This window comes from Vitis riparia, chromosome 17 (genome assembly GCF_004353265.1).
Source record: "Vitis riparia cultivar Riparia Gloire de Montpellier isolate 1030 chromosome 17, EGFV_Vit.rip_1.0, whole genome shotgun sequence".
Taxonomy (NCBI): domain Eukaryota; kingdom Viridiplantae; phylum Streptophyta; class Magnoliopsida; order Vitales; family Vitaceae; genus Vitis; species Vitis riparia.
Genome location: NC_048447.1, coordinates 14555242 through 14572068, shown reverse-complemented (window position 1 = coordinate 14572068; position 16827 = coordinate 14555242). Strand labels below are relative to the sequence as shown.

The following is a 16827-nucleotide window of genomic DNA, read 5'->3' as shown; positions in this document are numbered from 1 at the left end:
CAGATACTTTCTATTATTTAAAATTGCTTTTTTTTTTTTCATATTTGACATGATGATGCATTTTTAGCCAAAACAAATAATTTCTATTTTAATTCATTTTTATATTTAGTTTTAATTTAATTTTGACTATTTTAATATTAACTTAATAATGATTAGCAAAGACCAATAGTATATCAGTGATTTTTATTTATTTTTAGTTTTTTTTTTATTTCTAACTCTTATTAATTTTAATTCATATTATTAATCATATTCACGTGGTGTTTATTAAATCATAAATTCTTAAATTAATAGATGTCCAAATTATTATAGATTTTACTTATTAAGTATTTACTAAATTTTAATATAAAAGACAGGGAAATAAGACATTTAATAAAATGTAGCAAAAAAGGAATCACCCATTTGACTTTTTTTTTACTATATATAAAATCATAATAAATACATAATTTTTATTTTTCTTCTAGACGTATATGGTATTTTGATTTTTTTATTGAAATGTGATTGATTTGTAAGATCACTTCCGACTCTAGGCCTTTTATTAGTTAGTCTCGGTAGAACTCTTAGATGACTTTTTTTTTTATTTATGAAATGAGGCCCATATATATATAGTATAATATAATATTGTTTTGAGAAGAAAATATATTTATTTTATTTTTCATATTTTAAATATTCCCACCTTAAAATGAAAAACCATAAAAATTAAAGACATCCCAAAGTGAGACTTTTTAATTCTCCACGAACAAGTGGTAGCAACCAGCCTCATGCGTCCAAAATTATATCTTCTTTCTCTTCAGGTTCTATGTGGGGGTGGAGTGAACAACCCAAAGCCTCTGGAGGAAGAGTACAAATTTGTATGTACCACAATCTTCAATCAAAATCTGAACATTTTGGGGAGGGGTGAGTACATGGGTAATATTATTCTTCAATTTTGGTATCATAGGGGACCTTGAATTGTGATTGTGAGTGAATTTGCAGAATGGGGGTGCGGAGGACGCAGCAAGAGAGATTCTCTGTAGATTTTGTGATGGGAGGAGGGGCAGCGGTGATAGCAAAGAGCGCAGCAGCGCCCATTGAAAGAGTGAAGCTTTTGTTGCAGAACCAGGGGGAGATGTTGAAGAGGGGTCATCTCAAGAGGCCTTATATGGGCGTTGCTGATTGCTTTTCAAGGGTTCTCAGAGAGGAAGGAGTCTTGGCTTTTTGGAGAGGTAACCAGGCCAATGTCATCAGATATTTCCCTACCCAGGTATTTTTATGTTCTTTTCTATCTGGGTTTGTGTTTGGTTGCTTTATCTGCCAATAAATTTGGAGACGGATTTGAGTTTCAACCCAGAATCCACAGTGGCAATTCCATGATAAAAGCAAATTGTTTCGTTTTGTTTTACATTGTTTTTTTCCTTCTTCGGTATTCCATGGAATTGGGATTCCGAACTTTGACGAATCTAAGTTGATTTCTTTTACATAGCTATGAATTGAAGTTGTAGATTGTTTTTTTGTTCTTTCAATGTCAGCGTGATTGGGATTTTATCAAGGCTTCATATGGTTGCAGAGAAGCAGAAAATAAAATATTATTTTGAATGTAGGAAAATTTGTTTCCATTATTTATGGCCTGAAAAAACATAAATTTAAACTCAAGAGAGTATCTTATGGTCATTTGGTTTAATGGAGGTGAGTTTTCGTCTCTAAAAGACGGGGAAGGAATCAAACATAAGGTTGGAAAATTTCTTTACTTTTGTTTTCTTTTTGTCAGTTTTCCCAAAAGTCAAAAAAAGGAGGGTGCAGAATTTGTTAATGCTTTTGAATTGAAAGTTTAGGTTACAGGCACTGGTTTCTTTGTTATTGGTCTATGGCATAACAGTGTTGGACAACTGGGGCTTATGTGTCATGTGGATGTGTATGCACCTGTTGACTAGCAATCAACCTTTTCTTTGGAGCTGGTCCAAAGTTAACACCTTCCCCCAACAAGCTTCCCTATTCACCAAATGACCTTGCAGCTGAAGAAGGAACCTCACCACAAAATCCAACTTCCAATCATTAAGATTCCTAGCAAAATGGAAGTTCCAAACCCCTTTTCCCTTCATTTTCTCCCACAAATCTGCTATCCATGCCTCTTTAGTCTTGGATAAAGCAAACAAAATAGGGAACATCATTTTCAAAGGCTCTTGAACACCAATTATCTCTCCAAAACTTCACTCTCTTCCCATCCCTAATAGCACAACAAACTTTTAAGTTGAAGAAATCCCACTTCTTACTTATAGCTTTTCATATGTTGACCCCAAGAGGGTTTCTTACCTTACAAGACTACCACCCTCCTTCCTCCCCATACTTCCCCTTGATGACCTTCTTCCAAAGCGTATCCCCTTCATTTGCGTAATGCCAACACCATTTGTAGAGAAGAGCTTTATTCATCAAAGAAAGCAAACGAACACCTAGCCCACCTTTTTTCTTTGCCCTATAGATGGATGTTCACTTCACTAAGTGGGGTTTGTTCTCTAAGGCTCCTCCTCCCCAAAGAAAGTCCCTTTGAATTTTTTCTAATCTTAGCTTGACTGGTTTTGGAATGGTGAACAAAGACATGAAGTAAATTGGTAAGCTACAAAATGTACTACGAATTCGCGTAATTTGTCTCTCTTTAGAAATGTATTGTCTTTTCCATAAAGAGAGCCTTTTGCGAAATCACTACACAAGTTAGCTAGACTTTTCCATTGTATTCTTTTGGTTTTGATTATCAACTGAACAAATTTCTTTTGTACTTGATTACATTGCTCATTATCCAACCTCCATCCCTTATGTTATTGTTCCTTGGAAGATCGTATTCTTCACTACCCCTCTTAGTTATATGGGCCCTAATCACCACCTTTGAGTATACCTCTAAATCAAGAATAGAAAATTATTCCATATAAATGGATTCAAACCATCTAGGAATTGATTGGCCTTATGTCTCTTAGTAGAGATAAGATTTGAAGCAAAACAGGAAAGCTCGCTAAACTTTTACCTTAAACCAATCGTGTTAACTCATTCTCCTTTTGGCGCCAAATACTCTTAGGAAAGTACTTCCCATAGAAAGCTTCCTTAAACTAATCCTAAACAATTGGTTTGTGACTTTCCAAAATCCTTTTCTCTATCCTCCACCAATTCAGCTTCCCTCACGAATACGAAGGTAGTGAAAGTCACTTTCCAAGTTTTGGAGCAACCTAAAACATCAAAAAGCTTCTCAATATTTAAAATCCATGACTTAGGCTTTGAAGGATTTGGCTTCCCCTTCAAGGAAGGAGGCTTAACTTCTTTAACCGCTTAAAGAAACCACCAGTGTGTTTGAATCTCTTTAGCTTAGGCCTAAGCCTTAGTGGTGCGTGTTTGGTGCTCAACCAATTTGGCCCAAGTATCCATAGTGTGAGTCATCCCCTCAAGTGTCAAAGGAGGTACATCATTAGCCCTTAGTAAGACATCCACATTCCTAATGGTTCTAGAGGTGCCTTTTCCCTTGATGCCTAACTACTAGGGGAAGAAGTGGTGCATCTTGGGGCCATAAATATCTATTCATCATAAGGTGCACAAGGATTAGAGCAGAAGCAATACAAAAGGTTAGAACTAGAATAATCTGTTTATGAAAAGAAACTTAAACTTCATACGGAAGTGGAGATGATCATCATTTGGTTTCTAACCTAATCCAAACTTAGCTAATAAGTATACAAGACTATATTCTAAATGTGATGTCCCACATTGGATAGGGGAGAATGTTCCTGGCGCTATATATGTAGAGGCTCCTCTTAACCCTGTAGATGCGTTTTAAATCCGTGAGTGCTCATTTGGACCCAAAGCGGATAATATCTACACGGTTGGATGCGGGTCGTTACAAATGGTATCAGAGCAGATCCCCGACCCCGGTGTGGGGGTTTGTTTGGCTTCGTAAGGGGTGTTTGTCTGTTTGACCCCGCAATCTCATGGGACACAACGAGGACATTGTGTCTGCATGGGGGGGTGTTTGTGATGTCCCACATTGGATAGGGGAGAATGTTCCTGACGCTATATATGTAGAGGCTCCTCTTAACCCTGTAGACGCGTTTTAAAACCGTGAGGGCCCCTTTGGGCCCAAAGCAGACAATATCTACATGGTTGGGTGCGGGTCGTTACAAATGGTATCAGAGCAGATTCCCGACCCCGGTGTGGGGGTTTGTTTGGCCCCGTAAGGGGTGTTTGTCTATTTGGCCCCACAATCTCATGGGATACAACGAGGACGTTGTGTCTGCATGGGGGGGTGTTTGTGATGTCTCACATTGGATAGGGGAGAATGTTCCTGGCGCTATATATGTAGAAGCTCCTCTTAACCCTATAGACGCGTTTTAAAGCCGTGAGTGCTCATTTGGACCCAAAGTAGATAATATTTATACGGTTGGGTGTGGGTCGTTACAAATGGTATCAGAGCAGATCCCTGACCTTGGTGTAGGGGTTTGTTTGGTCCCATAAGGGGTGTTTGTCTGTTTGGCCCCGCAATCTCATGGGACACAACGAGAACGTTGTGTCTGCATGGGGGGTGTTTGTAATGTCCCACATTGGATAGGGGAGAATGTTCTTGGCGCTATATATGTAGAGGCTCCTCTTAACCCTGTAGACACGTTTTAAAATTGTGAGGGCCTCTTTGGGCTCAAAGCGGACAATATCTACATGGTTGGGTGCGGGTCGTTATACTAAAACTCTAATACTACTTTGTAATGACTCGTTCCCTCCTATGTAAATATTGTTCACTTTGGGGCCGAGTGGGCCCTCATAGTCATAGCTTTAAAACACACCTATCTAGTAAAAAGGGGAGCCCACCACGTGCTAGGTACTTCTTCCCCTAACCAATATGAGATGTCACAAATATTTTAGAGCCCTAACCTAAAGCTTAGGTAATTTTGTAATTTAATTTAAGGAAATAAACAATTAAATTATTTAAGTATTGAAGGGTTTTAATATCGAGTCTAGGCTTAAGTTATCCAAAATTGTTTATGGGCTAATTTAATTAGTTTGGGTCTTTGAATTCAACTATTAGATTAATTGAATTGGAAGAATAAATAAATAGAGGGGGTAGAATGATCTTTTCTCCATTAAAAACCATATGTGTGTGTATGTGTATATATATGTGTGTGTGTGTGTATACACACACACTATTAGCTTATTTTTCTGTACAATAGCCTTTTTGCATTGATCTATCTATTGATCAACTTGTATTGCTAATCTTTTGATTTAGTATTTTGGATTCATCTTTTTAGGGTTATTTAAAATAAATAGTTTTAAATGGTCTAAATATCCTTTTGACAATCTAAATCTAGATTTGGGTGTTGATTTATTTATTTCAAAATAAAAATTAAATTAGGAATATATATATACACACGTTGATTAGTCTATGGAGATTGTATTAAATCCCAATTATCCAATATCCTTTTGACAATCTAAATCTAGATTTGGGTGTTGATTTATTTATTTCAAAATAAAAATTAAATTAGGAATATATATATATATACACATTGATTAATCTATGGAGATTGTATTAAATCCCAATTATCCAAAAAATAGATGATGTATAATAGAATCAATGATAGAAAAATAGCTAATGTTAGCCAAATGATTAATTTGGCTATTTTTCAGTTGTTTAGATTTGAGCCTCCCTTATCATTTTTTATTTTTTGGTGGAATATTTTTGGGTTGTGGTTGGGCAGTGGTGCAATCACTGGAGATGTGTTGTTGGATTGAGGAAAGAAAAAGAAAAAGAAAAAATGTTGGTGTGGGACATTAGATTTGGTGAAAAGGAAGAGGTATAATTGAATGAAAATAATAATAATTATGTTGAAGGATTTTTGGGGTTTATGCCATATTGGAAAGAATAATAATAATAATAAATTAATAAATGCTTTGTGCTTGGGGATTTAATAAATGCAAGCTTATGGCTGATAGGCTTCAGAAGTAAAATTAGGGAGTTAAATAGAAAATAGAAATAATAATGATAAAAGGTTTAATTTAAATAAATAAAAAGATTATATTATTGAGAAGAAGAAATTCACAAAAAAATTGGGAATTAATTAGTTAAAATAATATTGTAAAGAATGTTAGTGATAAAAAAATAATATTAATACAAAATATTATTAGGAATGCAATTATAATTTTAGATAAATAAAAAATAGTAATAATTATTTTTGACCTATATCATATTAGGTGGATTAAACTTCTTAGAAATATGAGTGGCTTCTTTCATATAATGGCCAATAGTGTGATAAACATAGTTCAAAGTCGCGGTATTGGTCATTGACTCGGGAGGTCCTGAGGCACATCGGTATCGGGTGATATGCAAAAAATTCTAATTTAAGAGCTCAAAATAATTTTAAAAAATTATGAAAATTATTAAAAAATTAAATACAAATAAGTAGAGTAAAAAATTAATAAAATAAACTTTTATTATAATAAAATTATTCAAATTATAATAAAAGCATACTTTTGAGATGATTTATAATAATATTAAAAATCTTTAAAAATATTTTAATTTAAGCACTTGATGATAAATATTTCTTATTCAAGATGAAAATAATAAAAAGTAAATTTTTTTAATAAAAAATTATTTAAATTAAATATTTTAATTTTTTTAAAAAATATTTTCAATTATTAAAAAAATAAAACCATAATTCATCTTTAAAAAAATAAATATAATTTTTCTTATAAAATATATTCATTAATTTTAATTTTTATTTCCTATTTATTTGATATAAGTCTAATATTTATTATTTATTTTTTATCATTATAATTTTTATCAAATTATTTAAAACCCATATCCCCACCAAATACTCACAATCTAATTAAAAAATAAAAACATATTATTTAAAACCTAAATCCTCGTCACAGATACCCATAACCCTCCGGTCAAACACTTGTATCAAAGATACCCATTTCTCCATCGATGATAACAGCAGTCTGGCGACTCTGCTCTTGATGTTGCTCAGTTCCATCTCCGGTGGGAACTTGGGCGATCCGAACAAGCAGACGTGCTTCTTCGACCTCGCCGACGACTCCAAGATGCAGGGTTCTAACTCTGTATTTTTCATTTTCGTGGGTTTTGATCCTCTCATCTGATCTTCTCCACAATTTCTACTCCAACTCGGGTATCGGTCCGGTACCGGCCATGGTTGAGGCGGATATGACTCGGCCGAGTCGTACCGGTCTCGACCGAGATTTTGAACCCTGGTGATAAATCATCTTATTACTCCTTTAAAAGAATCAAAATAATTAATTTCTTAAAGTGGATTAAGTTTTATTTTTTAATATAGACTTTGATTTGTTCCTTTATTTATAAAATAAATTGGGAGTTTCATATGATTTGTTTGATTGTTATACATGTGAAATTGACTTTTTATTTTATTATAATTATTTTGAAACTTTGGTTATTAGTGGTCTTGATCTACAAGGATGAATTGTTGACCTTTATTACCCTTGGTAGGAGTTCTAATATGGTGAAACCCTAGCCAAGGAGTTGGCCTTTGGCAATACCATTAATTGGAAATTGTTTAGTCCACCAATAAGAGGAACAATTGAGGCTAGCCACCTAGTGCAAGTACTACTGTTTGAGCATAGTATTATTATCAGTAGACCAAAGTAAAATGTTTACTCATATTGTTTTTGAATATAAAGTGCATAATGTTATTATACTTTTGTATTTAATTGAAAGTAAATTTATATTATCTATCAATGCCTAATTTTCCGAAGAAAGTGAACTTTGTTGTTGAACTAAACAAACATAATTGTTAATTGATTTTTGTAAAATGGTGATATCTCCTAATGTTTAATTCTGCATTGTATTTGATCCTCTTTATTGTGTTGTTTCTCCTTATTGAGTTGTCAAGTTCACCTCTTTCTATTGTCCCACTTTTAACTGCAGTCTGCATGTGATATTTATGATAAGTGATCAGGATAGGAAGGGTGTTTTTGTTAGGACCAACTTTTAAGATTGATAATTTAGGATTCATGATTTAGGACTCAACTTAGTTATGATTTCTAGAATTTTTGTTTAAAGTGTTTGGGATAATTATTCAATTTATTGTTATAAGATTTGGATTTGTTTAGGAGTAATGATTTAATATCTTTTGAATTATGGTTATGCTTTGATTGCTTTTTTATCAATTTAAGATAGCTGATAGCGAGTTACATTACGAATTTGGTTAGTTAGGGTCATTTATGTATTGGGCTTTCAAGCTTGACATATAAAATGACCATGGTGGTCTTAGCTTCTAGCTTTGGGGCATCACAAAGTGGTATAAGAGCTAATCCTTGACCTCGTTTTGGGATTCTGAGTAGCCTTGCAATCTTGTGAGACACAATGAGGACATTGTGTCTACATGAGAGGGTGATTGTGACATCTCACATTGGTTAGGGGAAAAAGTTTTTGACACAATATATGCAATGAATTCTTCTTAATTAGGTAGACAAGTTTGAAAGTCGTGAGGGTCTATTAGACCTAAAACAGACAATATCTACATGGGAGGGAGTAGAACGTTACAAATGGTCATTATTATGGTAATAGCAATGGTTGGCAATCAGAACAGGTATAGTTGAGAACAAAAAAGTACTCTACATAAGCAAGCAAATATAGATGCACCTAGACAAGCTTCAATTAAAGAGCTTTTTGGTTTTCTTAGGTGTTTACAAGCTTTCTATGAGAAAACGTACAATTGTATTGGTTCTTGGAAACATCACACAAGGAATTTCTGTGGATTGCCTGTTTTTACACCTTAACGTACATGCACAATGTTTGTGCCAAAAGAGGTCATCATCTAGTAGTGGCCCAATCAAGCAGGGTCAAGGGAGGAATGTCTTGGATTTGATCCTAACCTTTGGCATTTTTCACAAAGTGACTGCTCTCAGATCCCGAATCTGTATATTTTTAGTTGAAAGCTCAAGATTTTAACTGGTTGGACTTCTTAGATAGCCTTACCTGTGAATAATTTTGGTTTTCTTGAAGGGTGTTTTTTCTATATGCCTTTTGGTTTTTTCGAGGCTTTTTATATTCCACCTGTATGCATAGGCTGTGGTCCCTTTGTTTGGCGCTCTTAAATAAATGCTCTGTTCGTTAAAAAAAAAAGAAAAAAAGAAAAAAAGAAAAAACGAAGAGAAAAGAAAAAAAACATAGTTCCTCAAGAAAGTCTCTGTACACTGGAAAAATAAGCACCATCTTGTCATGGGCTTGACTGTGCTCTATAACTCTTGAAAACTGCTCACTAGTACGGAACAAACATTGTTGAAAATTGAAATGAATAGCAAAATTCGAAAAGCAAAAGGTCATATCTGCTAGAGGGCTTGTAAATAACTAATTAGGTTGACTGTGACAACAGAGAAGCAGCAGAACCTTAGGCTTGTTGTTACACATGAAATTTTTGGTGCAAAATAAAAGTACTAACTATAAGGATGAGTTTAGATTTTTTCCTATAAAATGTAAGGGGACGGATGGATATTTGATATTGGAATACTCATTTCTTCCAACTTGAATCTCTCCCTTTGGTCATCTATGCATCTCCTGCCACCATAAACTGATTTTATTCAAGTGTTTCTCAGTTGTGATCATATGACCCATCTCGAATTGACACATGGGTGCTACCAAAAAAAATAATTTGAAGAAATATGAAAAGATCTTTGGATGAAGTTATTATGTTATACATTTTAGTGGAGACCCTTGTAAGTGAAGCAGGACTAAGATTTAGAGTAGCAACTTGTGCTTTCAACTACATTATAAGTTCAGAAAGTTTGCCCTTGGAAACCCTAGAAATCTTTTCTTCTTAAATCTTTAAACAGAAATAATCCTCTAAATCAGCTCTTGTTTTCTCCCAGAACTTGGGAGCTCCAATTCATCAGGACATCTTCAGTGAGGTTGATATAACATGACGCAACAAACCACAAGCAAATGAGGGAGCTTCTTTAGAAGGCAAAGTGGCTGTGATTGAGAAGCCCATCCAAGCCTCTTCAAAGTTGAAGTGAGGCACATCATACACTGTTTGACAGTAACTGTTTCTCTATGATTGTGCTGCTCCACAGTTATTATCATATCTAGGATAGTTATCCTCCAAGAAAAAAAAAGTGATCTTGGATGGAATATAACAGCTCAAAATCCATCTGAAGAAAGAATCATTGGAGGATGGAAAGTGAGAAAGAGATCATGAAGAAGGTGCTTTTAGGATCAGGTAACCATCACCTCCTGTCTTCCCTGAGCCCACACATACTTCTGTAATTCATCCTTAATTCTCATTTTGTACTGAATACAATTTATATTCTTTAGGTTGTAATGCTTGTTTGAACTGTGTGGGTATTTGATTCTGCTAAAGCCATTTTTTCCTCAAAAAACATGATTGTGTTGGTATCAATTAATAAAGAAAGGGCTAGGACCTTGTATGGGCAAAAATGCAGTGCTTTACAAAGGCAAAATAAAGTCTACATCAAAGATGAGAGGTTTAGAATAGTCAACATAATATTGTTCTATTTTGGCCCCTTCATGATGCTATTTTTGGGGACTCTTGTTCTCCCTTTTTATTTTACTCAAGAGTAACTCATCCTTTCAATATTTGTCTAATTTGTGATGCAATGAATTTGTTGTTTCTGATTAAAAAGAAACACATATTATTGTTATCTCATTTTTTTTCCTCTTCATTCCAACCACTCCGCCATCAAATACCTTAGCGAATTGAAGTCATCATCTTATGATTAAAATTTTTCAAACATTGTAAACAATAGTTCAGCATGCTAAACAGTGTCTTTCTGTTCAAAATAGCAGTAACAGTACTTTCTTGCATTGCTGGCCCTAGGCAGGATAATTGTGACAGGCGGCCTGCTAGTTTAAAATCTTTGATACATGAATCCTGAAATCTTTGACTGGCAGGTTGATTATGCTAGAATGTGAAGATATTGCCTTAGACAGAATGTAGAGGGAAAATAGGATCAAAACCATTCAGTAATCTTAGTTGATTTCAGCTGAGTCCAATGATATTCATGTTAACATACATTCTCAGTTCTCAACTGTATGTTTGTGCACTGCAAACTCTTTCCTTTTCATCCCCCCCAAGATATGATAATTAATATTATCAGACTAAGAGAGGGCATGAAGATCTACGATCAAAATAAAGTTCATAGAGCTTTTATGCCTCCTGAATCACCCATGCTTAGGGTTTAGTGCGTATTTGGCTACACAGAGAGCTGTTTTATTACACATCCAATTGATCAAATGAGTAGCTTTGGAAAAAAGGATGCAAGGTGATGGTTTTCCAGTTTGCAAAATAATCACTTCCATGTGAACTTTCTATGAACTTTTTGGAAGGCATCAATTCTGCTTCTTTGATCTCCTTAAAACATGATTCCTGGATATTGGGTATCCTTGTTTTTTCCACAAGATTTAGCCCTCAGGACTGCCTTTGAGTGCCTCTTGATACATTGAAAGCCTTCTTAGTCCTAGTTTTTCACAATCTGCAGCTATAGTCATAGCTGCTAAACCTTTTTTTTTTTTTTTTTTTTCCGGACATCCTCCCTTAGCATACTCTTTTGGTTTAGTTAACAGGTTGGTGAAGCAACTTGCCTCCAACTGATTAGGTCCATGTGTAAACAAGGATTCCAAACTTTACACTTATCACTGATATATACTTTGAGCTGTGGCTAGGACAAAGAGGATCCACTGCTATTCTTTCCCTAGTTTTCTCATACTAGAAGCATTTACTCTCTCCACTCTTTCAGCATTCCAAGGCTTTCTTCCTCATTGTTTCCTCCATATTACTTGGTTCCTCAACATGATGACCTGGGTCTCTATATGGTTTCTCAACATGATGGACTGTTTCCCTATTTCAGCTAAAACCCTTTTAGCCAGCTGATCAAGTGGTATTTCTATTCCTATCCAAGTTATAGGTGTTCTCAATACTGTCTCAGCTTAACTCATCCCCAGTGGTGGAGGTCCCTTAGCAAGCTTCTAAAGCTTGTTTAGCAAGTGTCCTGTTGAAAGCCAGAAGATCTTGGAAACCAAAGCCTCCAGTTGATTTGTATCAAATATTTTTTTTTTCCAATTCAACCAGTGGAATCTCCTGTCTTTTCTTGTTTCTCTTACTAAAATTTATTTTAGGTTTATTTTTATTGGATTGAGTAACTTGATCAACTGAAGGATCCTAGCTAAATTTTTATATAATTCTTTTGGTCAGGAAAGAAAATTAGGAGAAGAGTTATGATGATGTTTATAGAATGATTGGTTTAGATGATTCTGCATTGTCTATCAGGAAAATTGCTTTTCTTTTGTTTGGAAAATATAAGATAAATTCCAATTCAGAAGTACACTGTATATGAAGTGCATATTAGTTTCCTGCCGTTCCATTTTACCACTCATGAGATGTTGTTTTGTCCTTAGGCTTTCAACTTTGCATTCAAAGGTTACTTCAAGAGCCTGTTTGGATGTTCAAAAGAGAAAGATGGATACCTAAAGTGGTTTGCTGGAAATGTAGCTTCAGGAAGTGCTGCTGGAGCAACCACTTCATTGTTTCTGTATCACTTGGATTATGCACGTACCCGACTAGCTACAGATGCGAGGGATGGTCAACGCCAGTTCAAAGGCCTATTAGATGTTTACAGTAAAACCCTATCAACAGATGGAATTGCAGGCCTATATCGGGGATTTGGGATTTCAATCATGGGGATTACTCTATATCGAGGCATGTATTTTGGTATCTATGACACCATGAAGCCCATTGTTCTGGTGGGGCCTTTCGAGGTCAGTGCCTCTTCCCTTTGTTACTTGATACAAATGTCATCAACTTGCATCTCATCCTTCATTCTGAAGTATGGGTTCTTGACTGTAATTCAGAGACCCATGATATGATGAGCCTCTCTAGTAGGAGATAGTCAAATTCCAAAACTAATATAGTAAGATGATTTTGCTCACCTAATTTGCGGGCCTTTGAAATTCTCTTAGAATTTCTATGATAATAACTAACAGGGCCTATATCATCTCATATTCTTTTCTTACCCCACAATAACTAAGTTAGTTCCATTTATTGATCAGTCTAAGATATTTTATATGTTACATGCAGTAGGTTTATTTTGGATGCAATTTTGCAGGGTAATTTCTTTGCTAGTTTCTTGTTGGGTTGGAGCATAACAACAGTTTCCGGGGTCTGTGCCTATCCCTTTGACACTCTACGGAGGAGAATGATGCTGACCTCTGGACAACCCTTGAAGTATCGCAGTACCATGCATGCGGTTCTTGAGATTGTCCGTCTTGAGGGTTTCACTGCACTCTACCGAGGAGCCACTGCAAACATGCTTCTTGGCATGGCAGGGGCTGGAGTACTTGCAGGCTATGATCAGCTCCACCGAATTGCCTATAGACGTGGTTATGGTTTTGAGCCTCTTCAAAAGGTCTAGAATCAAAATCCTGCTCACCATTTTTATACTACTAAACCTTTGAAAATTGGTTCTTACCCACGAAGGTGCTACTGAAAATTTAACCAAAGATGATAACAAATAAAATTTAAAAAAAAAAGAGAGAGAGAGAGAGAGAAAGAGAAAAGGAGGCAGAGAGGGGCAAGGACAGGGAATGCTGGTTTATTGGGATGGCTTCCTCACTGAATGCCTACAGAAGATCAAAAGCCTTCCATATGGTTCACTGTACAGTTGAACAAAACAAATTATATTCATTTATTTTTCAAGCATGAAAAAACATAATTGTCCTCCAATTTGTATAGCTTTTATTTTATGATGGAATTTTAGCTATGGAAATTGTTTCTCTTTCACGTTGCAAAATATTTGTGGTCTCAAATAAAAAGCATAATAAGCAACAGTAAACTGTTTCGCTTAGCTTTAGCAGCACCCATTTGCCATAGAACACTGATCTCTGGGATTGGATCCATCAATGAGGTCTTGAATGCTTTCTGTTTATATTATGCTTCACCCGCTCTATGCATTGTATTCAGATATACTTTGGTTTTCAGATTGGATCAATAAAAACTGAGACTGATTTTTTTTTTCCAATCAATCCAGAATTTGATGAATTCTACGCTGCAATACTAGTACATAGTGTAGAAATGCCACTAACAATTTTCTTTAACCCACAAATTCCCTCTTTCTTATGAACATCTATCGCAATCACCACATCTCCATGCAGTTAGGGCAAAGTTTCCATGGTGAAATTATCTTAAGTAACAAAGCTATTAAGCCAAAAGCCAAAAATCCTTATGATTTTTAGTGGTAATCAAATACCCTCCAAGTTTCTTGCCCTTCCTCCTCACTGCAACTGTCATGCAGTCAGCATTTTGTATGCAGTAGTCCACAACACCTCTGCAGATCCTGTCTGTTGCCCACTTCACCAACCCACACCACACCATTGATGATTGTTTTCTTTTTCCTAGGATCAACAGTGACACCCTCTGTTGCTTTGCTTCTTCCACTATTGTTGGACCCTTTTCCTTCCCTTGCTGCAGTGCTATCTCCACTTGCACCTGCTCAATACAGAAATGAACATAATGATTAGTTAAAAAAAAAAAAGTTCCATACAAACAGGTTTCCCTTTTCTTATCATCTCCCTTCAGATTTTGAGAATCAATATTGCAGACAACACAAGGGACTATGACATTTAACTCTCACCAAGGCTTTCTTTATTATATAATTAGGTGGAGATGCATGATGGGCAACTACCAGCCTCAATAAATATGGCCAGTGGAACTGCATTATGCCAGGCTGACTTGCAATCCTTTTTAAATTGACAATTATCTGATTTTTTTAGTGATAAAAGCATTCAATGAATCTTCTCTTGTGCCCCCAAGTGCATGAGTACATCAAATATTTAAAATAAAGAATAAAGCACATCAAATATTTAAAATGAAGAAGAAAGAGATTGGATGTTACTTACCCCAGGCTTTTTCATCTGGGACATGTTTTTCATAGATTGGAGAAGTTGATAAGCCTTTTGATTAAGGTCCCTACTGGAATCTACACCTGCAATAAGAAAATCATCTCCTATGACTTCATCAATCTCTTTCAATTTATCCTTCTTATATGCATGTCTTTCAATAAAGTTTCAGAGCAAGAACATGGTTGATAAAACAGCAAGCCCTTTGAAAAACCAAGACAGATGCTTCGCAACTGCCCTTAATTCAAAACGGAAAGCATAAAGAAGAAAAGGAAAAACCAAATACAAATCTGACCTGATCTGGTGGACTTGGTCACATGAAAAAGAAGTAGAGTATCCTGGGGTTGAACAGCATGAGACAGTGCCCATTCCAGAGCTCCCTTAGCTTCAATGCTTGAATCAACCACCACCATGATCCTATTCCCACCTCCACACCATCCCATCTCCACGTTACTGCTAAAGCTCTTCCCCATGCCATTGCCGGAAAACTCATTTTTCCCACCACGTCGAATGGAATTGGAAGTGGGTTTGGACCATGGAGTCCAGGAACGAACTCGAACGCGAGCCATGGCGCGACTCACGCACAGACTAGGCAGTCTGGTACGTGCCCGACCCATCTCGTACCCTAGTGTGTGAAGTGCCTAAAGTGGGAAACTGGTTCTCTTTATAGACAAGAAAGAGGTATGACTTTCACGTCTAATCTGTTTTGTGATCATTTATTCTTTTCTTGTTTGTTTCTTCCGATTTCTTCTGTGTGGGGCTCTCCCTCCTCGACGTGCTTAGCATGAAGCTGTCTTGCCTATGTGTGCTGCTCATGCCAGTACCTTATCATTTTTCTCGTCTCAGTATCAATAATTCTCTGTACCTACATATTCTAAATAATACTGATAGTCAAATGGTTGGTATATTATTTTTTTTTGAAAGGCACGATAGGTTTGGATATCTTGAAAAATAATTGAATTCCAGTTCGTATCATTCTTCCATTTTTTTTTTCCAGTTTGTAGCCATATTAAATTATTCTATATGTTTCACCAATACATATATTTACCACCACCCTGTAGAAGAGGAATGAAGAAGTCAACTTCTTAATTCGTCAGTGTTAGGCAGTCCTGCAATGGTTTTTCAAATGGCAGTTTTAGTCCAATTACTGTCCCCACTGGCAGGGGTTTTGGCAAACTTCCACTTTTTCTTGGATCTGAAATGATTTCAAGTCATTTGGATGCATGTTTATCAGCTCTGAAAGGTTTGAAAACTTCGATTCACCCTGGGTTCGTGTACCATGCCAAAAAATTCTTGTTGAATGCTTGGTTATTTGTCGCAGAATAGGATGATGTTACGGCAAAAGTAGTGTAGAAAATTTGGTAAAATTCCTGATACTCGGTGAGATATGTGAAAAACATGAAACTCATAATAGCTCAGCTGTTTAGATGGATAAAATTGACAAGGTTTCAACTGGTGAGACGTGTTTTCATAGTGCCTAAAGGCCAAACTCTCACTCTGGTCATAGACTAATGGCGCTGATTCTGTTGAAAACAGTATAAACAAAAATGGGAACATTAAGTCCAGAAAGACTAAATCCGTGGTAGAAACACCTTACAATTGGATGATTGGGGTCCCTAAGAGATGGGTCTCATGTGATCAATCCGCTCAATTTGTTACTTAATGATCTATATTCATATCATACATCATACACAGGTCACACATCAAACAATCTTTCTGAGAGATATGGTTGGGGGGGCGTCAAGTCTTTGTGATTGATAACATTCTCTCAATTTTCCAACTGCCTCATCAATATAGCGGTGTGTTGCCGGTTGTAAGAAAACTATTCCATATTTTAAGTCAAATTTGGAAATTCCACAGCCTTCATGCTAGAATTGTTTTCACACCTGATACATGTAGTCTAAATGGATACAAAAAATGCCCATTTAGGCAATTCTTATGTTCAC

General features: G+C 35.7%; 2 protein-coding genes across 4 annotated transcripts; one reads left to right on the top strand and one right to left on the bottom strand.

The window, feature by feature from the left end:
* The first annotated feature begins 743 nt into the window (after nucleotides 1–743).
* On the top strand, nucleotides 744–13818 carry LOC117905109 (ADP,ATP carrier protein ER-ANT1). 3 transcript variants are annotated; one of them, XM_034818015.1, is made up of 4 exons: nucleotides 744–894; nucleotides 973–1240; nucleotides 12386–12745; nucleotides 13093–13818. In XM_034818015.1, the coding sequence occupies exons 1-4, from the start codon at nucleotides 797–799 to the stop codon at nucleotides 13396–13398; spliced, it is 1032 nt and encodes a 343-aa protein (XP_034673906.1). In that variant the 5' UTR covers nucleotides 744–796; the 3' UTR covers nucleotides 13399–13818. The 3 variants fall into 3 exon arrangements, with proteins under 3 accessions (XP_034673906.1, XP_034673907.1, XP_034673908.1); XM_034818016.1 differs by having other exon boundaries at nucleotides 763–848; XM_034818017.1 differs by having other exon boundaries at nucleotides 781–848; nucleotides 938–1240.
* Nucleotides 13819–13990: 172 nt separating this feature from the next.
* Nucleotides 13991–15595, bottom strand: LOC117905110. Its single transcript, XM_034818018.1, has 3 exons — nucleotides 15177–15595; nucleotides 14882–14967; nucleotides 13991–14471 (listed from the first exon to the last, which is right to left on the bottom strand). The coding sequence occupies exons 1-3, from the start codon at nucleotides 15496–15498 to the stop codon at nucleotides 14184–14186; spliced, it is 696 nt and encodes a 231-aa protein (XP_034673909.1). The 5' UTR covers nucleotides 15499–15595; the 3' UTR covers nucleotides 13991–14183.
* Nucleotides 15596–16827: the final 1232 nt, after the last annotated feature.

What these genes read in the sequence shown, in the direction of transcription:
- LOC117905109 (XM_034818015.1), top strand. Translation starts at nt 797, where the DNA reads ATGTGGGGGTGGAGTGAACAACCCAAAGCCTCTGGAGGAAGAGTACAA. An exon ending in TCTGAACATTTTGGGGAGGG is followed by an intron (nt 895 to 972) that starts GTGAGTACATGG and finishes GTGAATTTGCAG; the next exon opens with AATGGGGGTGCGGAGGACGC. An exon ending in TCAGATATTTCCCTACCCAG is followed by an intron (nt 1,241 to 12,385) that starts GTATTTTTATGT and finishes TTTTGTCCTTAG; the next exon opens with GCTTTCAACTTTGCATTCAA.
- LOC117905110 (XM_034818018.1), bottom strand. Translation starts at nt 15,498, where the DNA reads ATGGGTCGGGCACGTACCAGACTGCCTAGTCTGTGCGTGAGTCGCGCC. An exon ending in GACCAAGTCCACCAGATCAG is followed by an intron (nt 14,968 to 15,176) that starts GTCAGATTTGTA and finishes TTCTTATTGCAG; the next exon opens with GTGTAGATTCCAGTAGGGAC. An exon ending in CCCAGATGAAAAAGCCTGGG is followed by an intron (nt 14,472 to 14,881) that starts GTAAGTAACATC and finishes TGTATTGAGCAG; the next exon opens with GTGCAAGTGGAGATAGCACT.